General features: G+C 47.8%; 1 protein-coding gene across 5 annotated transcripts in view; it reads right to left on the reverse strand.

Moving 5' to 3' along the window:
- Positions 1 to 713: 713 nt before the first annotated feature.
- Positions 714 to 20,734, reverse strand: part of BAG6 (BAG cochaperone 6) — a 49,016-nt gene continuing 28,995 nt past the window's right edge. For all 5 annotated transcript variants that reach the window (XM_033916220.1, XM_033916221.1, XM_033916217.1 and 2 more), the window contains 11 exons: positions 20,307 to 20,658; positions 18,437 to 18,606; positions 18,182 to 18,235; positions 16,481 to 16,583; positions 16,258 to 16,382; positions 15,434 to 15,580; positions 11,869 to 11,919; positions 11,628 to 11,771; positions 11,378 to 11,485; positions 8,895 to 9,041; positions 714 to 1,918 (listed from right to left, as the gene is read on the reverse strand). In XM_033916220.1, the coding sequence (XP_033772111.1) occupies positions 1,823 to 1,918; positions 8,895 to 9,041; positions 11,378 to 11,485; positions 11,628 to 11,771; positions 11,869 to 11,919; positions 15,434 to 15,580; positions 16,258 to 16,382; positions 16,481 to 16,583; positions 18,182 to 18,235; positions 18,437 to 18,606; positions 20,307 to 20,658 (1,497 nt within the window). In that variant the 3' untranslated portion in view covers positions 714 to 1,822. The remainder of the gene's footprint in view (positions 1,919 to 8,894; positions 9,042 to 11,377; positions 11,486 to 11,627; positions 11,772 to 11,868; positions 11,920 to 15,433; positions 15,581 to 16,257; positions 16,383 to 16,480; positions 16,584 to 18,181; positions 18,236 to 18,436; positions 18,607 to 20,306; positions 20,659 to 20,734) is intronic.

Consider the following 20,734-nt stretch of genomic DNA (forward strand, 5'->3'; position numbering starts at 1 on the left):
CCCCCTTCTGATAGCAGGCTGTCTCCTTTATCCATATTTATGCTGTTTTCAATTTGTTTAATATTCAAATTTGTTGTTATACAAAGTTTGGCCTTAGGGCTCTATTTGTTTACAATTGTTCATGAGCAGATTTGATATGTAGCGGGGAGTCCCCCCATACCCCCTCTCTTTTCTTTCCTGTTTTGTGATATAGCTCTTCCTGGCTTGGGCATTGACTGGATATCCAGGGGTAAGTTACAGGAGAGGGAGGGGCTAGAAATTTGTTTCAAATTCCCTACAGTTTCCAGGCGGGAAAAGATAAATGACCCTAAGTTGTAGATTCCAGAGGCTATTTACAAGAAAGAAGATTAGCAGAGGTAAGTAACCTTAATCTTTTGTTCTAGCCTGGCCTTATGGGAGTCAAGCTGAAAGAAGGAAAGGGAAAAAAAAAACCCCAACACAATTGTACGTCCATCCTGCATTTGCTCGAGATAAGGAAATACTAACTAGCTCCAGGCTGCACCTTCCATTATACTGGAGAGATCACTGAAAATGTGTGTTCTCTTTCTACCTCCATCTTGTTAGATATGGAAATACAACCCACTGGTGTGGTCTGGTCTTACTGGACCATATGGACCAGCAGATTAATTCTTTAATTTTCATACATTTTATAAATTTTAATTAATATTGGCTTCCTTGTAGAACATAGACAGTTAAGAACTTGCAAACAACCACTGTGCCCATGACGGATTTTATTAACATTCCATTCTTTTAAGGTTAATTATGAAAACATAGGTAAGTGGGTCCAACACAGAGAAAAAAATAGTCTTTGCTCTGGAAACAAAAATATTTAATCAAAATTACACTGACCATCAGGGAAAAAAAATACTTTCAAAGGATTAAAAAAAAAAAAAAAAATCTTAAATACTTGCTTTGACAAAATCATTTGTGCATAACCCTACATTTAAAAAAAAAAACAACCCACAGATGGTTTTCTACATAACAGGTGCCAGCAGTTCCACATTTTAGCCCCCTAAATCCATACCCTGCACAACTTTACTAGGTTTTGGGGTTTTCTTAAACCAAGCTTAAGTGAGCTGGCTCAGGGTGGAAAACCTATGTTTTTGCAGTTTTATGCTTAGAACCAAGGCTCTTGTCTCCATTTCCATTCGGTGCAGCCACAAGAAACCTAATTTACCACCCAATCTTAGAATTACCAGAACACACACAGTTTGGAGATGCTGTGCAACATCGAAAAGTTGCTTATTAAGCATTATATTTGCCATGTCATGGTTTACTAAGGAAGTGAGGGGGTTTTCCACACACATTTTCTTCATCATTTTTATGGTGCCTCGCTTCTGTGAAGTCCCAGCTGTAGGAGTAGGGGATGGCTATCTAACCTCAAATGCTGCCGCTGTGGCTTTGTGAATATGTACAACGTTGCCCCCTCTCAAAGTAAATCAGAAAGTCTAAATTGAAAAGGGGAGGAGGAAAACAAACAGATATGCTGAAAAGGGAGAAACAAATACAGCACAGACAGCTGAAGAGAAGACATGGCAGGAGGTTTATTTTTCTACATGACTAATCAAAGGTGTGCATCTTCTGTATGAAAACATACAGATTAAAATAGGGCAAAAAAGAAAGAAAGAAGGGGGAGGAGAGAGCAAGACAGCAAACCAGGTAAATATTGCGAGCTCTGTCAATCCTACAACTGGTCTGGTGAGGCAAAATGCATATGGCTTCCCCAGAATTCTGTCCTGCAGGTGTGTTTTGGTTAAAAATAAATAGCGGCATGGTGAGAAGATGTGGAACAACCTTCGGCCTTCTGGGTGCTTTAGAGGCACTAGGAGTCTTCCTCAAAGGCTCGATGTGTGTTGGGAAACCGCTGGGCACTGTAGCTGGGGTCCTCTCGGACTCTCTTCTGGATATCCAAACGCAGCTAAAAAGAAAAGAAAGGAGAAATTAGGTTCTTACCTGCTAATTTACTTTCTTTTAGCTTCTCCAGACCAGTAGAGGTTAACTTTACGAATGGGGTATATATCTAATCATGACCAGCAGGTGGAGACTGAAAACAAAACTTTGGGACAGTATATCCTAGCCCCTCCTCTCTATTTCCCTCAGTCTGCCGAATAGCCAAGCAGAACCAAGAACTGGAAAACAACAGAGAGAAAAAACAATACTCCGAAAGGAGTAACAAATAACAAAACCCAATATGCTGTTGGAAAATGCAGAGGAGAAATTCCCGAAGGAAGAATGTCCCCACAGCTCGCCAGCTAAGCCAGCCGAGCCACAGCCGCTGTTCTTCAATTCTCCCCGGCCCTAGAAAAATACTAGAACCCGCAGCAAAAAACCAAAAAGTGCCCGCGCAACAGCCCCAACAACAACAACAACAGACAGGGTGGGGACCTCTACTGGTCTGGAGAAGCTAAAAGAAAGTAAATTAGCAGGTAAGAACCTAATTTCTCCTTCTTTAGCACTCTCCAGACCAGTAGAGGTTAACTTTACGAATGGGACGTACCAAAGCAGTCCCTCTCACGGGCGGGACCCCCGAAGGGCCGATACCAGTACACGCTCACCGAACACCGCGTCCCGACGCGCCTGCACATCAACCCGATAATGACGAACAAAGGAATGCAAGGAGGACCAAACCGCAGCCTTACAAATATCCACAGGAGGCACGAGCGACGACTCAGCCCAAGAAGCCGCCTGACCCCGAGTGGAATGAGCCTTGAGAAACTCCGGAACAGGCTGCTGTTTCAGAAGATAAGCGGAAGCAATCGTCTCCTTGATCCAGCGCGCAATAGTAGCCTTAGAAGCGCCAGCTCCCCGACGAGGACCCGCCAGGAGGACAAAGAGACGATCGGACTTCCGGAATTCCTGGGTCCGCTGCACATAAGAGCGAAGGACCCGACCGACATCCAACTTGCGCAGCTGCCGTTGCTCAGAAGAGCCCTCCCGACCACCCAAGACCGGGAGAACCACCGATTGATTGACATGAAAAGGAGAAACAACCTTAGGCAGAAAGGAAGGAACAGGCCGCAAGACGACCCGCTCCCTAGAAAACTCCAAGAAGGGAGTCCTACAAGAGAAAGCCTGCAGCTCAGAAACACGCCTAGCAGAAGTAATGGCCACCAAAAAGACCGCCTTCAAAGTAAGGTCCTTCAAAGAACAGGCGTCCAACGGCTCGAAAGGCGGACGCACCAATACAGAAAGAACCAGATTAAGATCCCAAGAGGGAACCGAGGGCCGTAGGGGAGGCCTAAGCAACTTGGCCGCCCGCAAAAACCTAATCACATCAGGAAGAGCCGATAAACGCTGACCTGACACCAACCCTCGAAAAGCCGACAGGGCCGCAAGATGAACCCGGAGAGAAGACCAAGCCAGGCCTCTATCCAGACCGTCCTGCAAGAACTCCAGAATGTTAGGCAGAGAAGCGCGAAAAGAGGTCACTCCCCGCGCCCGACACCATTCCTCAAAGAGACGCCAGACCCGCACATAAGCCCGAGAGGTAGAAAGCCTCCGGGACCCCAACAGTGTAGAGATCACCTTGTCTGAATATCCCTTCTTGCTAAGGCGACCCCTTTCAAGAGCCACGCCGTAAGACAGAAGGGAGACGGGTCGAACATGGGAATGGGACCCTGCATCAGCAGGTCGTCCGAGAGAGGCAGAGGAAGAGGATCCGCTACCAGGTGCCTCACCAGATCCGCATACCACGGACGGCGAGGCCAATCCGGCGCCACCAGCACCACCAAACCCGGATGGTAAACAATGCGAAGAAGCACTCTGCCCACCAGCGGCCAAGGAGGGAATACATACAACAGCCCCTCCGTTGGCCACTGCTGGACCAGAGCATCCAGACCCTCGGCCAGACCGTCCCTGCGACGACTGAAGAAGCGGGGCACTTTGGCGTTGCCACCCGTGGCCATCAGGTCCATCAGGGGCTGCCCCCAAGCCTGCACTATCAACTGAAACGCCTCGGCGCCGAGACACCACTCTCCTGGATCTAGGAAGTGACGACTGAGGAAGTCTGCCTGAACATTTTCTACTCCGGCTATGTGAGAGGCCGAGAGGTCCAGCAGATGGGATTCCGCCCAAACCATGAGCAGAGCCGCCTCCTGCGCCACCTGAGTGCTCTTGGTGCCCCCCTGACGATTGACATAAGCCACCGCCGTGGCATTGTCCGACAGCACTCTGACCGACTTGCCCCGCAACAGGGAGTGGAAAGCCAACAGCGCCAGACGGACCGCTCTGGTCTCCAACACGTTGATCGACCAGGCGGCCTCCTCCGCGGACCAGGTGCCCTGAGCTGAGTGACCCAAACACTGAGCCCCCCAACCCAGGAGACTCGCATCCGTCAGGAGCACCGTCCACTGCGGGAGATCCAGACCCACCCCCTGAACTAGGTGAGGGGTCTGGAGCCACCAACGCAGACTGCAGCGCGCCAAGCCTCGCAGGGGAACCGGAACATCCATCCCGTGCCTCTGGGGAGACCACCTCCGGAGCAGAGCATACTGGAGAGGACGCATGTGGGCCCGCGCCCACCTCACCACGTCCAGGGACGCCGCCATCGACCCCAAAACCTGGAGGAAATCTCGCGCCCGAGGACACCGGGACGCCAAAAGCAGGCGAATCTGAGATTGCAATTTGCTCACCCGGCCCTCTGGGAGGAAGACCTTCCCCAAGGAGGTGTCGAACAGCACCCCTAGGTACTCCAGACGCTGAGCCGGGACCAACCGACTCTTGGAAAGGTTGACCACCCAGCCCAGCGACCGGAGAAACTCCACCACCCGAGCAGTAACCCGGGAGCTTTCCTGCAACGACTTTGCCCGAATTAACCAGTCGTCCAGGTAGGGGTGTACCAGGATGCCCTCCGACCGCAATGCTGCCGCGACGACCACCATCACCTTGGTGAACGTCCGAGGAGCCGTGGCCAGCCCAAAGGGAAGCGCACAGAACTGAAAGTGCCGACCCAAGATCGCAAAGCGCAGGAAACGCTGATGAGAGGCCCGAATGGGAACATGCAAGTAGGCCTCCGTCAGATCGAGAGAAGTGAGAAACTCCCCCGGCTGAACCGCCAGAATGACCGACCGCAGAGTTTCCATACGGAAAGAGGGAATCTTGAGAGCCCTGTTGACCCCTTTCAAATCGAGGATGGGCCGAAAAGTCCCCTCCTTCTTGGGCACCACAAAGTAAATGGAGTACCTGCCCGTGCCCCACTCCGGAGGGGGCACCGGAACAACTGCCCTGAGATCTAGCAAGCGCTGAAGGGTCTGGCGAAAAGCCTGCGTCTTCCCCGGAGTCTGACATGGAGAAGCGAGGAAAAAATCCGGTAGAGAGCGGGCGAACTCCAGGGCATAACCGTCCCGCACCACCTCCAGGACCCACTGATCGGACGTGATCTCGGCCCATTTGGGGAAAAAGTCGCGCAGCCGGGCCCCCACCGGAACCAAAGGGGGCGCCGGCAAGGCGTCATTGTGCAGGACGGGAAGCGGGGGAACCGGCGGAGGGATTCCCTGCCCCCCGACGGGCCCCCCGAAAGGGCTGCATACGCTGGAAGAACCGACCCCGGGAAAATCCCGGAGACTGGAAAGAAGCAGCCCCACGCCCAGGGCGATACTTGCGAAAATCCCGCAAACGCCCCCGGGCCGCACCCCCCCGAGACGCCGGGCGGGCACGGTCCTCCGGCAGACGGGGAACTTTCGAGTCCGACAGAGTCTGAATCAACTTATCCAAGTCCTCTCCAAACAAAAACGACCCCCGAAAGGGAAATTTAGTAAGCTTAGCTTTGGACGCAGCATCCGCCGCCCAAGCGCGCAGCCACAACACACGCCTTGCGGCCACGCCAAAAGCCATAGACTTAGCCGAGATCCGCACCAAGTCATAGAGAGCATCCGAGAGGAATGAGGCCGCCATCTCAATCTTCGCAACCTCCTGATCCACCAGAGACCAGTCGTCAGACTCTCGATCCAAGACCCGCTCCGCCCACCGAAACACGGCGCGAGCGACCAGTCCCCCACAAATAGCCGCCTGGACCCCAAAGCCAGAGACCTGAAAATTTTGCTTAAGGAGGCCCTCCAATTTGCGCTCCTCAGGATCTCGCAAGGCAGAACCGCCCTCAACAGGCACGGTATGCCGCTTGGAAATTGCCGAGACCACCGCATCCACGACCGGCGAAGCTAACGTAGCCCGATCCCCTTCAGGAATGGGATACAGGCGAGCCATGCTGCGCGCCAGCCGAAACGGCGTCTCCGGCGTTTTCCACTGCTCCAGGATAATATCCCGAATATCCTGATGCATAGGAAAAGAGCGGGAAACGGTACGGATCCCCCGCAACAGGGGGTCCCCCACACGCGGAGTCTCCGGCGGCGCGTCCTCAAAACGCAAGACCGAAGAAACCTGCTGAATAAGGTCAGGCAACTCATCTTTCTGAAAAAGACGCACCACAGACGCCTCGTCACTGGAGAACGGGAAATCCGACAACCCGCCGCCAGCTTCCGTCCCCTCCAGAGAGTCCTGGAATTCCTCAGAAGGGTCCAGGTCCTCCTCCAGACCGACCCGTTCCTCCGACCACAAATTCTCGTCCCACGACACCCGCGGACGCTTGGACAAGGGAGGCGGCGGAGGGGACGTCACGCCAGACGAAAGAGGCAAAGCCGCAGGAAGCGCGGAGGAAAAACCACCCCCCGAGACCCCCTGGGCGCAACCGGGACCCCCAGCCGCCTGAAAATAGGCTCTGCATAAAGAAAAGAAAAATTCAGGAGAAAACCCCCCCGAGGGTCCCAAGGGACTCCCTGCCACAGCAGGGGACCCAGCAGAACCTTGCCCCTGCATAGTCAAAACAGGGGGAAGGTCACCTGAGGTGGAAGACAAAATGGAGGGGCCAGACAGAGAAGATGGCGTCTTTCCCGCCAAAACAGCTCCCTCCACAGCCTGCAGCGGCTGAGAGACCTGAAAAGTCTCAGCCGCTAAAACAGGCAAGCCGGCATCAGCTGTCAAAATATCAGCTGAGAGGGAATCCTCAAAAACCCGACCGTCGGCGGCTCGGGGAATCCCTCCGTGGGCGGACGGAGAAGACCGGGCTTCTCCTCCGTTCCCTGCCGACTCGCGAGGCACCATCGGCGGGGAGCTCTGGGCGCCTGCAGCCGCTGCCGACGGAGCTCCTCCACCGCACCGGCCTGAACAGCGCTTGCACAGGCCGGCCGCGAGTGCCTCGCGTCTGGAGCACAATGAGCACTTTTTCCCTTTAGAAGTGCTCATTGCTCCATACGCGACCTAGCTGTAAAAAAGTGCCGGTTAGTTGAAAAAATACAGTAAAATACAGTTTTCTTAAAGGGATACAACCCTCCAGACCAGCACTACCTCAGGATTTTTTTTTTTTTTTTTTACAGAACAGACTCCACAGGCTCTCAAAGCAATAGTCTTGCTTGATTTAGGGGGCAAGGCTTATTGCTGAGGCTCCTCTAAAAAAATGTGGGGAGGTGGAGGAAGTGGGGGGAGGGACCCCGCTCGTGACCCGCCGGGTTTGACACCCCCGAGGTCGGACGAACCCCCAAACAGAGTCCGTCCAAGCTCCGTCCGGCTAAAAACAGGGACAATAAACCCCTTAAACAAATTCCAACAGCCCTACCAAGGGAGATGGGTACAGATCACTCAACACCTGCTGGAGACTGAAAGAAGACTGAGGGAAATAGAGAGGAGGGGCTAGGATATACTGTCCCAAAGTTTTGTTTTCAGTCTCCACCTGCTGGTCATGATTAGATATATACCCCATTCGTAAAGTTAACCTCTACTGGTCTGGAGAGTGCTAAAGAATATAATTTGTATATTGAACACCAGCCCAAAATACTAAGGGCAAAGTGGGTAACAGAGAATAAAAGATAGAAAAACATTTTCAAAGCCCTCCTAAAATGCAAATCATTATTAGTAATAAAGGAAATAAGTTTGAACAATGAGGAAGACAAACAGTTATGCCCAAAAACACCCGACACCTCCCCTTCCAGAGGTCCACCTTTAATCCATGCTGTTGTTTCCCCTCCCTCCCCCAAGTAATACATCTAACCACTCTTCCTACCTTTTGGGGATCCCCTGAAGGCCCAATTCTAGTGCTGGCTCATGGTGGGGTGGGGGGGATTGCACACCTAGGTCATGACTCCAAATGCAGATTTTGCAATCTTGTTAGGGATTGTGAGCCCCCGGGCTTAAGCAAAAGCAGATCTAAACACATTGGAGTGGTAGATTCAGGGGCAATGTTAGGAAATTCTACTTTACGGAGAGGGTAGTGGATGCCTGGAATGCGCTCCCGAGAGAGGTGGTGGAGAGTAAAACTGTGACTGAGTTCAAAGAAGCGTGGGATGAACACAGAGGATTTAGAATCAGAAAATAATATTAAATATTGAACTAGGCCAGTACTGGGCAGACTTGTACAGTCTGTGTCTGTGTATGGCCGTTTGGTGGAGGATGGGCTGGGGAGGGCTTCAATGGCTGGGAGGGTGTAGATGGGCTGGAGTAAGTCTTAACAGAGATTTCGGCAGTTGGAACCCAAGCACAGTACCGGGTAAAGCTTTGGATTCTTGCCCAGAAATAGCTAAGAAGAAAAAAAATTAAAAAATTTAAATTGAATCAGGTTGGGCAGACTGGATGGACCATTCGGGTCTTTATCTGCCGTCATCTACTATGTTACTATGTTTTTATCACTAGACCTTAAAAGGTGGGAGAATCAGCTAGTCAATGTATCATTTCTTCCTCCTGCCAGATTCGTTCCAGGAAAGCAGGCCTTCTGAAATGTACAGCCCAGTCCACCCCAGCTCCAAGTCCAAATGAATCAGCAATGCTTGTCTTTCTCATCTCCAAACACAATTTAGCCACCCATTGGGCCCCACCTGAGAAATGCCCACATCTCGCCAGCTACTTCATACCTGCTCTCTGTAGCTGCCTTGCACCTCGGGATCCTCCAGGTCCTGAGTTAAACTCTCTGTGCTCGTCAATGGTTTGATGCCAGCTGCTTTTGTCGCTTTACTCACTGCCTCAGAAAGTGACAGCTGGGGGCCATCTCCCTGCATTGTCTGTAGGTCAGATATGCATAAAATTATATGTGGGGGAAATTAACAGAAGGGGCAGAAAAGGAAGGGGGAAGAAGTGAAGTGGGAATGTGTTTTTTGTCTGGCCCTTCCGGCTTGTTAAATTCCCATCAGTCTGGACCTCAAGGTTTGCTCCTCTCTGCTGCAGGCTTGAGAATATGCTACAAGCTCTCTTCAACCAAAAGCAGCTATCAAAAGTTTTGCTCAACTGGGTAGGCCGAAAAATGGTGACATCCCTCAGAACATTAATACTTGAGAAGGGTTGGACCAAACTGGAGGAAAAACTTTTTTTTTTTTATAACAGAACCCCGTTTATCCATACCACCCCACTCATGATTTCACGGGTCCCCACCATATCTCCTTTCCATCTTCGGCTTTTCCTCATTCCGTTCACTTTATCATTTTGGTTGCCTTTCTCTAACTCTTCACTGAGATATAACACAGAGTTGAAGTGATACTCCCTATGCCTTTTTGTTTTTTTTTGCCAGGCACTGCCCATAGAGCTGAAAATTTCAATGTATTGTTCACAATAATTCCAAGATCCTTTTCCTGGGTATTGATATCTAATATGGAGCCTGGACTTATCTTATGTAGCCTTTGCCTTTCTCCACATTAAATGCCACCTGCTATTCTGATGCCCATTTCTTCAGTCTGGTGAGGTCTTTCTGCCATTTCTCCCAATCTTGCTGGTTCATAGACAAAACCGCCGAAGACAAAGGTGCGCGCCGACAACTGAGCACAAGATGGAAACGCGCACTGAAGAAAAAGAGTGTTTTTAGGGGCTCCGATGGGGGGTTTTGTTGGGGAACCCCCACACTTTACTTAATACAGATCGCGGCGGCATTGTGGGGGGTTTGTGGGGTTGTAACCGCCCTCATTATACTGGAAACTTAACTGTTTCCATGTTTTTTAGGGAAAAAGTGAAGTTTTCAGTAAAATGTGGGGGGTTACAACCCCCCAAACCCCCCACAACGCAGCGCGATCTGTATAAAGTAAAGTGGGGGGTTCCCCCCCCCACACCCCCGTCGGAGCCCTTTAAAACAGTCATTTTCTTCGGCGCGCGCCTTTGTCCCGGCGCGCTTTTGACCTGACATCATCTTGCTTGCGTTTTAACTATTTTAAAAATGTGCCAATGACACAAAATTATTCTAATTACATCTTTGATGCTCCCGTTTGCACAAAAGAACATAATAGCTTTACTGGTTCAAACCAATGGTCCATCTAGCCCAGTATCCTGTCTTCACAGAGGCCAATCCAAGGCACAAGTACCTGGAAAAACCCAAATAATAGCAGCATTCCATGCCACTGATCTAGGGCAAGCAGTGGCTTCTCCCATGTCTGTCTCAACAGCAATTTATGGACTTTTCCTCCAGGAACTTGTCCAAACCTTTTTTTAAACCCAGCTCTTACCACATCTTCTGGCAATATATTCCAGAGCTTAACTATTCTCTGAGTGAAAAAATATTTCCTCCTATTGGTTTTAAAAGTATTTCCCTATAACTTCATTGAGTTTGCCCTGGGGCACAACCTCTGTTTACCCCTTCTCCCCAGAGATAGCTGACCAGTCTGCTCTATTTTCTACCTTTTAACCATTTCACAGTCCACAGTAGGAGACCGTCTTCTATATCATGCCTTTTTCATTTTCTGAAAATCATAGACCACCTCACCCTTAAATAACTTCAAAAAATTCTGGTGGATTAGTAAGGCACAATTTCCATTTGCCAAGCCCATGCTAGCTCTCCCCTATTAAACAATTCAAGAATATCTATCTTATGCTCCCTCCTTCTCTATCCATATTTTTCACTGACTCCATCTTTTGGCAGAAGGACATAACCCCACTTGTCTGGATGATAAGGAAAATCTTCCAGATGGCTTTTAAAAAAATATACCAAACTAGTATCTTCACAGGATAAAGCACTTATAAACATCAAATATAACATCTAAATTAAATTGTGTGAAGTGCTCAGCCAACCAAAGTGCTTAAAAGTGCAAAGCATAGGTTGGCACTAGGACCATCACAGCGCTCTCATGGTCGGACCGCCAAAACAAGCCTCAATATAACTCCGAGAAGGCTTGTTTTGGCTCAGGACCATGAGAGAGCTGTGATGGTCCCTAGTGGCATCCCAAATCAGCAGCCCATAAATAAAGGGCAGGAGTCAGACCCAGAAAGGTTGGCAGAAGGAAAGAGCAGGCAAAGAAAAATGTACATAGATGAAACAGGGAGAGAGAAAAGAGACTGGTGAAAGGTGGGTAAAGTACAGAGGAAAACAAAGGCAGGAAAGAGTTAGATGTAACCCTGAGAGAAGAGATGTGCTCCTCACTTTACGGCGCTTGGCGGGCATGCCACTGAGGTAGGCGTCGCTGAGCGGCGGCTGCTGTTTCATCTTCCTCTGAGTCTGGATATCCTGACGGATAACAGGGACCCATTCCTGCAAGAAAACAGCAAGCAAGTGAGAAGCAAGAACTTTACAAATGGCCTAAAGCAGGCCTTCCCCTCACAGAAAGGCCCCGGGACTACACGTGGTCACAAAATGCTCCTTACGACCATAAAAACTCCCTATCCTATCTTACCGGTGGAACGGCTGCTACCCAAGGCTCTGCCTCTGCCTCCTCCCGCTTGGGTCTTTCCACCTCCAGGGACACAGGCTGCTGCTGAACAGACATGGCTTCCTCTGCCGTCGTAGCAGGGGCTGGAGAAGCAGATGAGTTTTCTCTCTGAGACCAGGAATAAAAAGTTCTACAGTCATGGAAAGTCTCAGTCCAGGCACACAAAACTGATCAATGAGAAGGGTTAAGGAACCATCTTCTTTACCTGTGTTTCCTCCATGGTGTGCTCCGTTGGCTGTTCCTCCATTTGCTCATCCTGTAAGGTTAAGGAGAAACTAGGGCTTACTTGCTAATTTTCTTTCCTTGGGTCCCTCCACCCCAGTCCAGATGCATAGGTATATACTCTCCTGCCAGTAGATGGAGACAAACTATAGGTTTAATGGTTTCATCCTATAAAGGGTCTTGTGCAGTCCACAGCCAACTAAGATTTCTACTGACAACTTCCATAATCCAGGGAAAGAAACTACCAACCACCAAGAGAACCATGAGAATTCTTAAAATTCTTGACCTTAATTGACCTGTAGATTCTGGCCCTACTAGACTATTCATTCTCTCCAATTTCTACTTGCCAGACTTGCTTCACTAATTCCAGAAAGGGTTCTGGAGAAACCCAAGACAAGCAAATTAACGGGTAGGCCCTAATTTCTCCTTCCTCATCACCCTCCCCAGACTAGACCAAGACACATGTGACATACCAAAGCAGTGCCTAATGAGGGGGGGAACACAGACAGACCTGCCAACAGGTCGCTCACCCAAAGAGCACATCCTGACATAGCTGCACATCATAATGCAGCATATAGAAGAGCAGTGATGACCAAATGACTACACTACGAATATCCTGTGGAGGAATTAAGCCTGTGTTGCCTTTGGAGACTGAGTCTTCTGTCAGCTACCCAGTGCATTGATGCTATAGTCTCCTCCCATGGTGGCTTCGGAGGCTACCTCTTTTCTAGTACCTCCAAACAATTGATCTGAATGCCTAAACACCTGTCCTCTTCAGATAAAAGAGCTTTCTGAATGTCCATGTAGTGTAAATGCCTCATCTCGGTGGAGCCTCTATCCTCCATAAATATGGAGAGCATGACAGAAAGGAAGAGATTGGACTCAAGACTAGACTAGAGTGTGACAAGGGGACAGAGCCTGTGAGGCCAGGGACAAACTCTGTCCCCATGTCATGCTCTAAAAACTTGAGACCTAGTATCAATATGTAAAAACTTAACACATCTTAGACAATTCAATGATCAAAATCAGCATCTTCAGTTTTTACATTCAACTGAAAAAATCATAGCAGATTAAATTACAGTTTCTGGTGGAATTCTGTGTGTCATATATATAAAATGGAGCGCACAATAGCAACACAATGAGGATATTTTGGTAAATTTCAGAAGATTTGGAGACCATTAACAGATTTTTGTAACGAGTAATAACGTTTTCCCAAAGTAAGATATTTGAAATGGAGGGGTGTGGGTGGGTAATAAAGATTAAATCCTATAATGTATAAGAGTATTTAATTGTTTTTGATTACATTACATTAAGGACTTCTATTCCGCCTATACCTTGCAGTTCAAGGCGGATTACAAAAGAGCTAACTGGACATTTCCAGTGAAGTTACAACAGTTTTAGGTTTTGGGGGGGGGGGGGGTTTGATTACAAGGGGGGAGAGGTAGCTGGATTAATTCCGGAAGAACTTGCAAATTGGATATTAAATTGACTGTACGTTACTGTGTGATATAACAAATAGATTAGTTAGAGTACAAATAAGATTACGTTACATTTCAGGGATCTGAATACTTGGTTGGTGTTTTGGGGAGGAAGAGATTATTTAAGTGGAGGTTTTGGGGGAGAATTTATCTAGGAGGAGGGGGAAGGGTTGGGTTAAGATAGGGTTTTGATTTCTTTTCGAAAAGTTTTGAAGTCACCCGTTGCCATCAACAGGTTGGAGGTGAAGTGGTTAAGTTTTGCTGCTTGCGTCACCAGAAGGTTATCAAACATCTTTTTGCGTACTGGGGATGGAACTTTTGTAAGGGGAGGGAGGGGTTGGGAGGGTTTTCTAACTTGATATCAATTGTTTAGATACTAGGAATAGTTCATAATATTTAAAATATTATAGCATATAGATATTGGCTGAAAAGTTATATTTTTAATGATATATGAAAGTTAATCAAGTGTATATTTATAAGTTTGAATGATTTTTCTGATACACTTGTTGTAATATGTAAAAATGAATAAAGAATTTTTTAAAAAAAATTTCAATGAACTACTGTTAAAATTACATTATTTGTGTCTTGTCTGCCATCTGCAATGTCCTTCCATTATGTGCTCAGCTGCTCAAGATCTTACTATTATTGCAACAGATTCATCCATCGTTGTTGGTATCAAGTAACATTTCTAACATTTAATAGACACTTATTTTCCTGTTCATCCACTACACAATTTAGGTTCTCTTCTGCACCCCTGTCTGAAAGACAATCCAATTACCTTACCAGGTGATATAAAAATATAGGCAACTAAATCTTTGGGAAGGCTGTATTTGCGATTTATAAAGAGTTGTACAGAATATATTGTCCCTTTTTATACTTTAATATAAAGATTTAAATATAAAATCACAAGTGGTTAAGCTTGTGCAAATGAGGAGAGCCCGAAGGGACGAGGTAGGAATGGGAACAGAGCCAGAACCCGTGGATGTGTCATTCTCTATTCAAGACCACCTTCTCTTTAGACAAACAGGAAAGGGCCTACAATGCCAAAATGCACCTGGCTGAACAAATAGCCACAGGGAAAACTTCATTGAGAAATCCTTCAAATATGATTGCCAGATGCAACTCAAATGGTGCCTGGCTTAACAACCAAAGAACCAAATTTAAATCTCATTGGGTGGAGGACCACTGACCCCCACAGGAGTTGCAAGTATTTCTCCCCCTTCAAAAATCAAAAACATCTGGGTGAAGAGCCAACGTATGTACAATTCCTCTAAAAACAGGCCTCTACATCTAATTGCACTCTGCAAGTGCCAAACTGTCCTGCAGAAACTCTAGAATTTCCCCTACAAAAGTACACAGCATGGACACAGAGATTTCTCGTGATCACTTTGCAGAGCCTTACATCAAAAAAGGTTAGAGAACTCTTTTCTAGAAGCTTCCTTTATGGGCACCCCTAAAGGACCATCCCTTAGAGCCAAACCTGCTCAGTTCTCTAAAGCAACTATCAACAACTGTGATCACCTTGCCATTTTAGGCTGATCTTCTGAGAGCCCAAGGACCCTAAAAATCTCCATTTATTTATTTACAGTTTTTGATATAACGTCTTTCAAGTCTAACAGACAAATCAAAAAGTGTTTACATTGGTTCAGTTTCAAAACTAAAATAATCTAGTTATACACAATAAACAAAAAGCTACCAGTAATAGTCAGACAATTCTAGCTTGACAAATTCATCAATGACAAACCCAGACTTATATAATCGCTCAATGAAAAATACTGGCTGGTTGCCAACTACACAGGATCCAGGCATTGAACTAGGAGCTCTCTGTCTCCATCTGTTGGCAGGAGAGTGTATACTCATGTGGCTGTAGGAACAATGAATAAGACTTTGGTGTCAAGCACAGAGAGCTCTCATGGCTCATTAAACCTCTTCCTCATCATTGCCTCTGCCACACATCAGGAACAAGCACAAAACCTCTCCACCGCAGGAGAGTGACATATAAAGAGCCTCTTCCCTACTGTAGTCAATCATCATTGCATCCTCCGCCCCCCTCTGTACTCTTCTAATTACCTCTTGGCTCTCGCCTGTTCTTTGTACGTAGGGAAGTATCTGCTCCTCTGTCACTGGCATGTGCTCCATGATTTCGTGCAACCTCATCCCCATCACAGTGGTCAGCCAGTTCACGAGCGAGGGGTTCACATCTGCTGACATGCGCCTCTGTCATGCATGTGGGAGAAGAGCAGGGGTCACGGTTATAACACCACACCTAGATCATTACACATCTGCCATGGTATACCTACCCTGTCTGGACCCTGGACCACTTATTATAGCCCGTCTTACCTTAATCTTTATAACCCTAAAGTTGCAATGGTTTAGAACCATGAACTAAGGAAGCTAGGGGTCAGTGCAGGGGTGGGCAACTCCGGTCCTCGAGGGCCGGAATCCAGTCGGGTTTTCAGGATTTCCCCAATGAATATGCACTGAAAGCAGTGCATGCAAATAGATCTCATGCATATTCATTGGGGAAATCCTGAAAACCCGACTGGATTCCGGCCCTCGAGGACCGGAGTTGCCCACCCCTGGTTCAGTGTCTACTTCTACTGTCCTACTGATTTCAGGTAAGCCCATGAGTAATCAAATCGAAGCCACCAGTTATTTAAATCATAAGCTCTCTAGGACAGGGTCTTATTGTACCTGAATTGATGTGATCTGCCCTGAGCTTACCCTGAAAAGCAAAATAGAAAGAATAACTTATTTTATTAGCAGTGTCCTGATCCCTGAAGTACTTCATCCACCACCCCCACTCCTCCAACTCATGCCTAGAGCACTACCTCCACCCTCTTGTTTCAGATCCTTGGCCCTGGTTTGTCTATGGACGCCAGGTGTGTACGTACAATCCTGTCGCTGATCACCGCCGTCAGTGCAGCCTGCTCTCCCCGCAGACAGTGCATGTTCAGGGCCAGGCACTCAAACAGGCCCTGGTTACACAGCTCCAGCAACCGATGGCCGAAGGTAGCATCTGCGAGATGACAGGAGAGTGGTGTCAGAAGGGGGCAGGGAGGGAAGCCAGCAAAGATAAGGCAAGAGACTGTAGCACCACACCCCCCTCTTCGTTACCTGTACAATGCAGAATGTGTGTTGCGATTCGGTTGAAGAGGTCCTGCAGAAACTCCAGATTTGATCGGGTGATGTCCACTCCTTCACGTACTTGGACCGAGGCCTATAGCAAAGTGGAAGCAGAAAGGGTCAAGGGTCGCGTCCTCCCCAACACCAAAATGACCCTAGAATGCAGCAGGCAAGGCAAAAATTTTTCTTTTTTTAAACCACTTTCCCCTCTCTCTAGCACAGGGTAGTTATGTTTGTACGGTTCATAGACAACAACGCGGAAGACAAAGGCGCGCGCCGACAACTGAGCGCAAGACGGAGGCGCGCGCCAAAGAAAATTACTGTTTTTAGGGGCTCCGACGGGGGGTTTTGTTGGGGAGCACCCCCAGTTTACTTAATACAAATCGCGCCGGCGTTGTGGGGGGTTTGGGGGGTTGTAATCCCCCACATTTTACTGTAAACTTAACTTTTTCCCTAAAAACAGGGAAAAAGTGAAGTTTTCAGTAAAATGTGAGAGGTTCCAAACCCCCAACGCCCCCACAACGCGGCGCGATCTGTATTAAGTAAAGTGGGGGGGGGTTCCCCCCATGCCCCCTCCCCCGTCAGAGCCCTAAAAACAGTAATTTTCTTCAGTGCGCGCCTCCACGCTGCGCTCAATTGTCTGTTCGCACCTTTGTCCCGGCGCGCTTTTGACCTGACAACTGTTTGTACATCTGTTCCTGAAAGCATCTCCTAGTAGAGGGTGTTTACATTCACTTACGAACCTGACTTTACGACCAGGTTACAGTCTCTGAGCTTCAGGCTTTTGTGGGCCTGTTTATAGTAAAACACATGGTACCTTAAGGGATGCTTGGGCCAGGGATTTGCTTGGGCCAGGGACCTACCGGAAGATGCGGTTTCCAGGACTATCAAAAAGTTATGCACCTTTCGTCAGTATATGACATTTTGGGAGCAACACTATAAATTGATAGTACGCTTCTACATTTCCCCTAAGCGAGCGTACCTTGCTTACTTTTGTGCCACTGCTGAGTGCCCTAGGTGTCGCTGCCCGGAAGCAAGTCTGGGCCACATGGTCTGGTCTTGCCCTTCTATAGTGGTCTTTTGGAACATCTTCACTTTTGTGGAACATATCTGGCGGATAACTATTCGTCGTTCTCCTTGTTGTTGTTTAGTGAGACTCCTAGTTATCACTCTCGACAGCGGGGAGCTGGCACCTTTCTCAAGTGGACTGTGGTGTATTCTCTTGAAGAGGATGGACGGAGACGCCCCTGATCTTTCATTATGGAGGACTCGTCTGATAACCCGTTTGATGTGGGAGCACGGAGATATTGAGGACTTCTCCTCGCTTCGGGGACGGGCCTTTCAATGGGTGTGAGAGCCCTTCTGGACTACAACGACTTCTTTGGCACAGAGTCGTCTTTTGAATTCTTGAATCTTTTTGAGTTTTTGTGAAGGCCTGTATTCAAATCCCTTACAGTCGCTATGTATGTGGGATGAAGACCACTGATGGGATGGGGGAGAGAGGTGTTTGGGAGCTAGGATTTTCTGTGGGTGACATGTATGTTTGCTTTGGAAACTTGAGCTTTCACTCATCTGTAAGTGTTTTCTGTACCTTTGCTGTGTTTAGCTCAATAAAAATTATTTGAACATAGTAAAACGCATGGCTAGTGTTCCAGTAGATGCCAGACTGGGGGAAGGGTAAAGGGCACTTACAAAACTCTCCCGGACGTATTCTTCCAATCCGCTGATCAGGTTAGCAGTTGCTGCCTGGCGTAGGAACCAAAAAAGAAACAAGGGTAACATCACACCCCCAAAACCCAACTTCTGCCCTGCTGTGTCCTCTGTTATTCTAGTATTAAACTTTGCCTCTCGGCCAAATACACGGCTGTATCGAGGTACAAATCACGTTCCAGTAGCAATCCTTCCCTCTAGCCCTCCACCACCACCATCCAAGCCCCATTCCCTCACCCGTGTATTCTGTTCAGTGGGCTCCTGGTTATGCAGGAACTCCTCTCGGAAAAAGCGGTTCAGCTGAGGCTGGATACGCTGCAGCGGCTGGAACTGTCCATGCAGTAGCATCACCATGTGTACCATGGAGAAGTTCTGACAAATGAGCGATAGCAGGTCTCCAAAAAAGCCTGAAAAGAAAACAAATGAGCAATGTTATAATGCCTATGTATCGCTCAATGGTGCGATCTCACCTTGAGTTCAGTTCTTGACCTCCCTGCGTTCAGTTCTGGTCTCCTTATCTCAAAAAACATATAGCGCCGCTAGAAAAGGTTCAAAGAAGAGCGACCAAGATGATAAAGGGGATGGAACACCTCTCGTATGAGGAAAGACTAAAAAGGTTGGGGCTCTTCAGCTTGGAAAAGAGACGGTTGAGGGGAGATATGACTGAAGTCTACAAAATCCCGGGTGGAGTAGAACGGGTACTAGTGGATCGATTTTTCACTCCATCAAAAATTACAAAGACTAGGGGGACACTCAATGAAGTTACAGGGAAATACTTTTAAAACCATTAGGAGGAAATTTTTTTTCACTCAGAGAATAGTCAAGTTCTGGAACGCACTGCCAGAGGATGTGGTAGGAACAGTTAACGTAGTTTAAAAAAAAAAAAGGTTTGCACAAGTTCCTGGAGGAAAAGTCCACAGTGTGCTATTGAGACAGACATGAGACATGGAATGTTGGATTTTGCAAGTAACACATTTTTAAATAAATAAATTACATGGGCACCCTGGAAAAGCATAACACCCCAACTTTCTAACATCAGATCCTATTGTCTGACTGGAATTTACTTTATTTCATTTATTTTATTTTTATTTATTGTTTTCTCAGGTACTTTAGCTAGATTGTGAGCCTTCAGGACAGCTAGGGAAATCCAAAGTACCATTTTTATTTATTTTATTTTAATGTATCTTTAATCTATCTTCATTGTAAACCGCTTTGAACCTCACGGTATAGCGGTATATAAGAAATCAAATCAAATCAAAATCAAAAATGCTCACTTCTACACGGAATCTCACCCACTCACTGTCCTGAGTTTCACCTCCAACGCACACAAAAATACTGCTACATCACCCACACACAACATAAAACACGTTGTTACATCCTTCTCCTCCATCACATGAGCATCCATATCAAACATATCCACGCACTTCATCCCCACACGCGACACCTGCTTACTGGGGGGCAATTCTATAAAGCTTGGCACTAATTTGGATACCCTGTTGGTGAGTGCCGAGTCTCAATTCTATAAAGGGTCTTGGCACCAAGATTCCATTATAAAATAATAACACCACTGATCACACCTGCCATAGACATGGGAGTAAACAATGACGCATTAATGCGGATTCAGTATGGTATGCGCTTTACTGTATTTTATTTGAACAAATTAGATCTTAGCTGCTAATTTTCTCCTTTTCGTTTCTCCAGACCAGTTAAGACGAGTGCCAAACACTCCAGATGTAATACCCCCCAAATCTGGGAGCCCTAGAAACCTGTCTCCAGTGCTAATGCTACATTTCTGTATTAGCATTGTCTTTTCTTTCTCTTTTTTTTTTTTTAAACACATCTGGGAAGACTCCAAACATGAGAGAAGGGACGGAGAACTGCAGCCTGCCCTCCCCCCACCACCCCCCAAAAATCTGACCAACAGACTCCTCCCAAAAGCCAAGCTACCTAGGCACCTACCATTTGCAGAGAATGAGAACATACGCACTGGCCTGAACTCATCTGGAGGAACGACAGCAGGTCCAAAGTAAAACAATCAACGTCATTTCCTGTCCTCCTGAAAATATGCCCTCCACACGTGCGCACCCTAAATCTTGGTGCTCCTTACCAAGGGCCCCATCAGTGCCCGGTTCAAAGATGTTGCTGGAGCCACTGAGCCGCTGGATGAAGTCAGCGATGCTCTCTGTGCTGCCCTGCTGGGCACTCAGCGAGCCCATCACGGAAGAGAGGACCCCCTGAACCACACTGGTATAGAACTCGGGGACCAAGTTATCAGTGGGGCCCCCTTGCTCTGCCTGAGGTGGTGGTGGTGGTGGTGGTGGCGGCGGTGCTGGTGGCGACTGCTGCATTGGGACAGACGTTGTCGTGGATGAAGACTCTGGAGGCTGCGGCTGGAACGGAGATGCCGGGTCACTCTGCGGTGGAGCGGGAGGTTGAGGCGTCAGCACGGTCTGAGCACCCTGCAAAAGACAAACCAAACATGTCAGCAGGCAAGCAAGCAATTCTGCCTGGTTGGGCTTTTGTCTACAATGACCC

Source organism: Geotrypetes seraphini, chromosome 12, assembly GCF_902459505.1.
Source record: "Geotrypetes seraphini chromosome 12, aGeoSer1.1, whole genome shotgun sequence".
Lineage (NCBI taxonomy): Eukaryota > Metazoa > Chordata > Amphibia > Gymnophiona > Dermophiidae > Geotrypetes > Geotrypetes seraphini.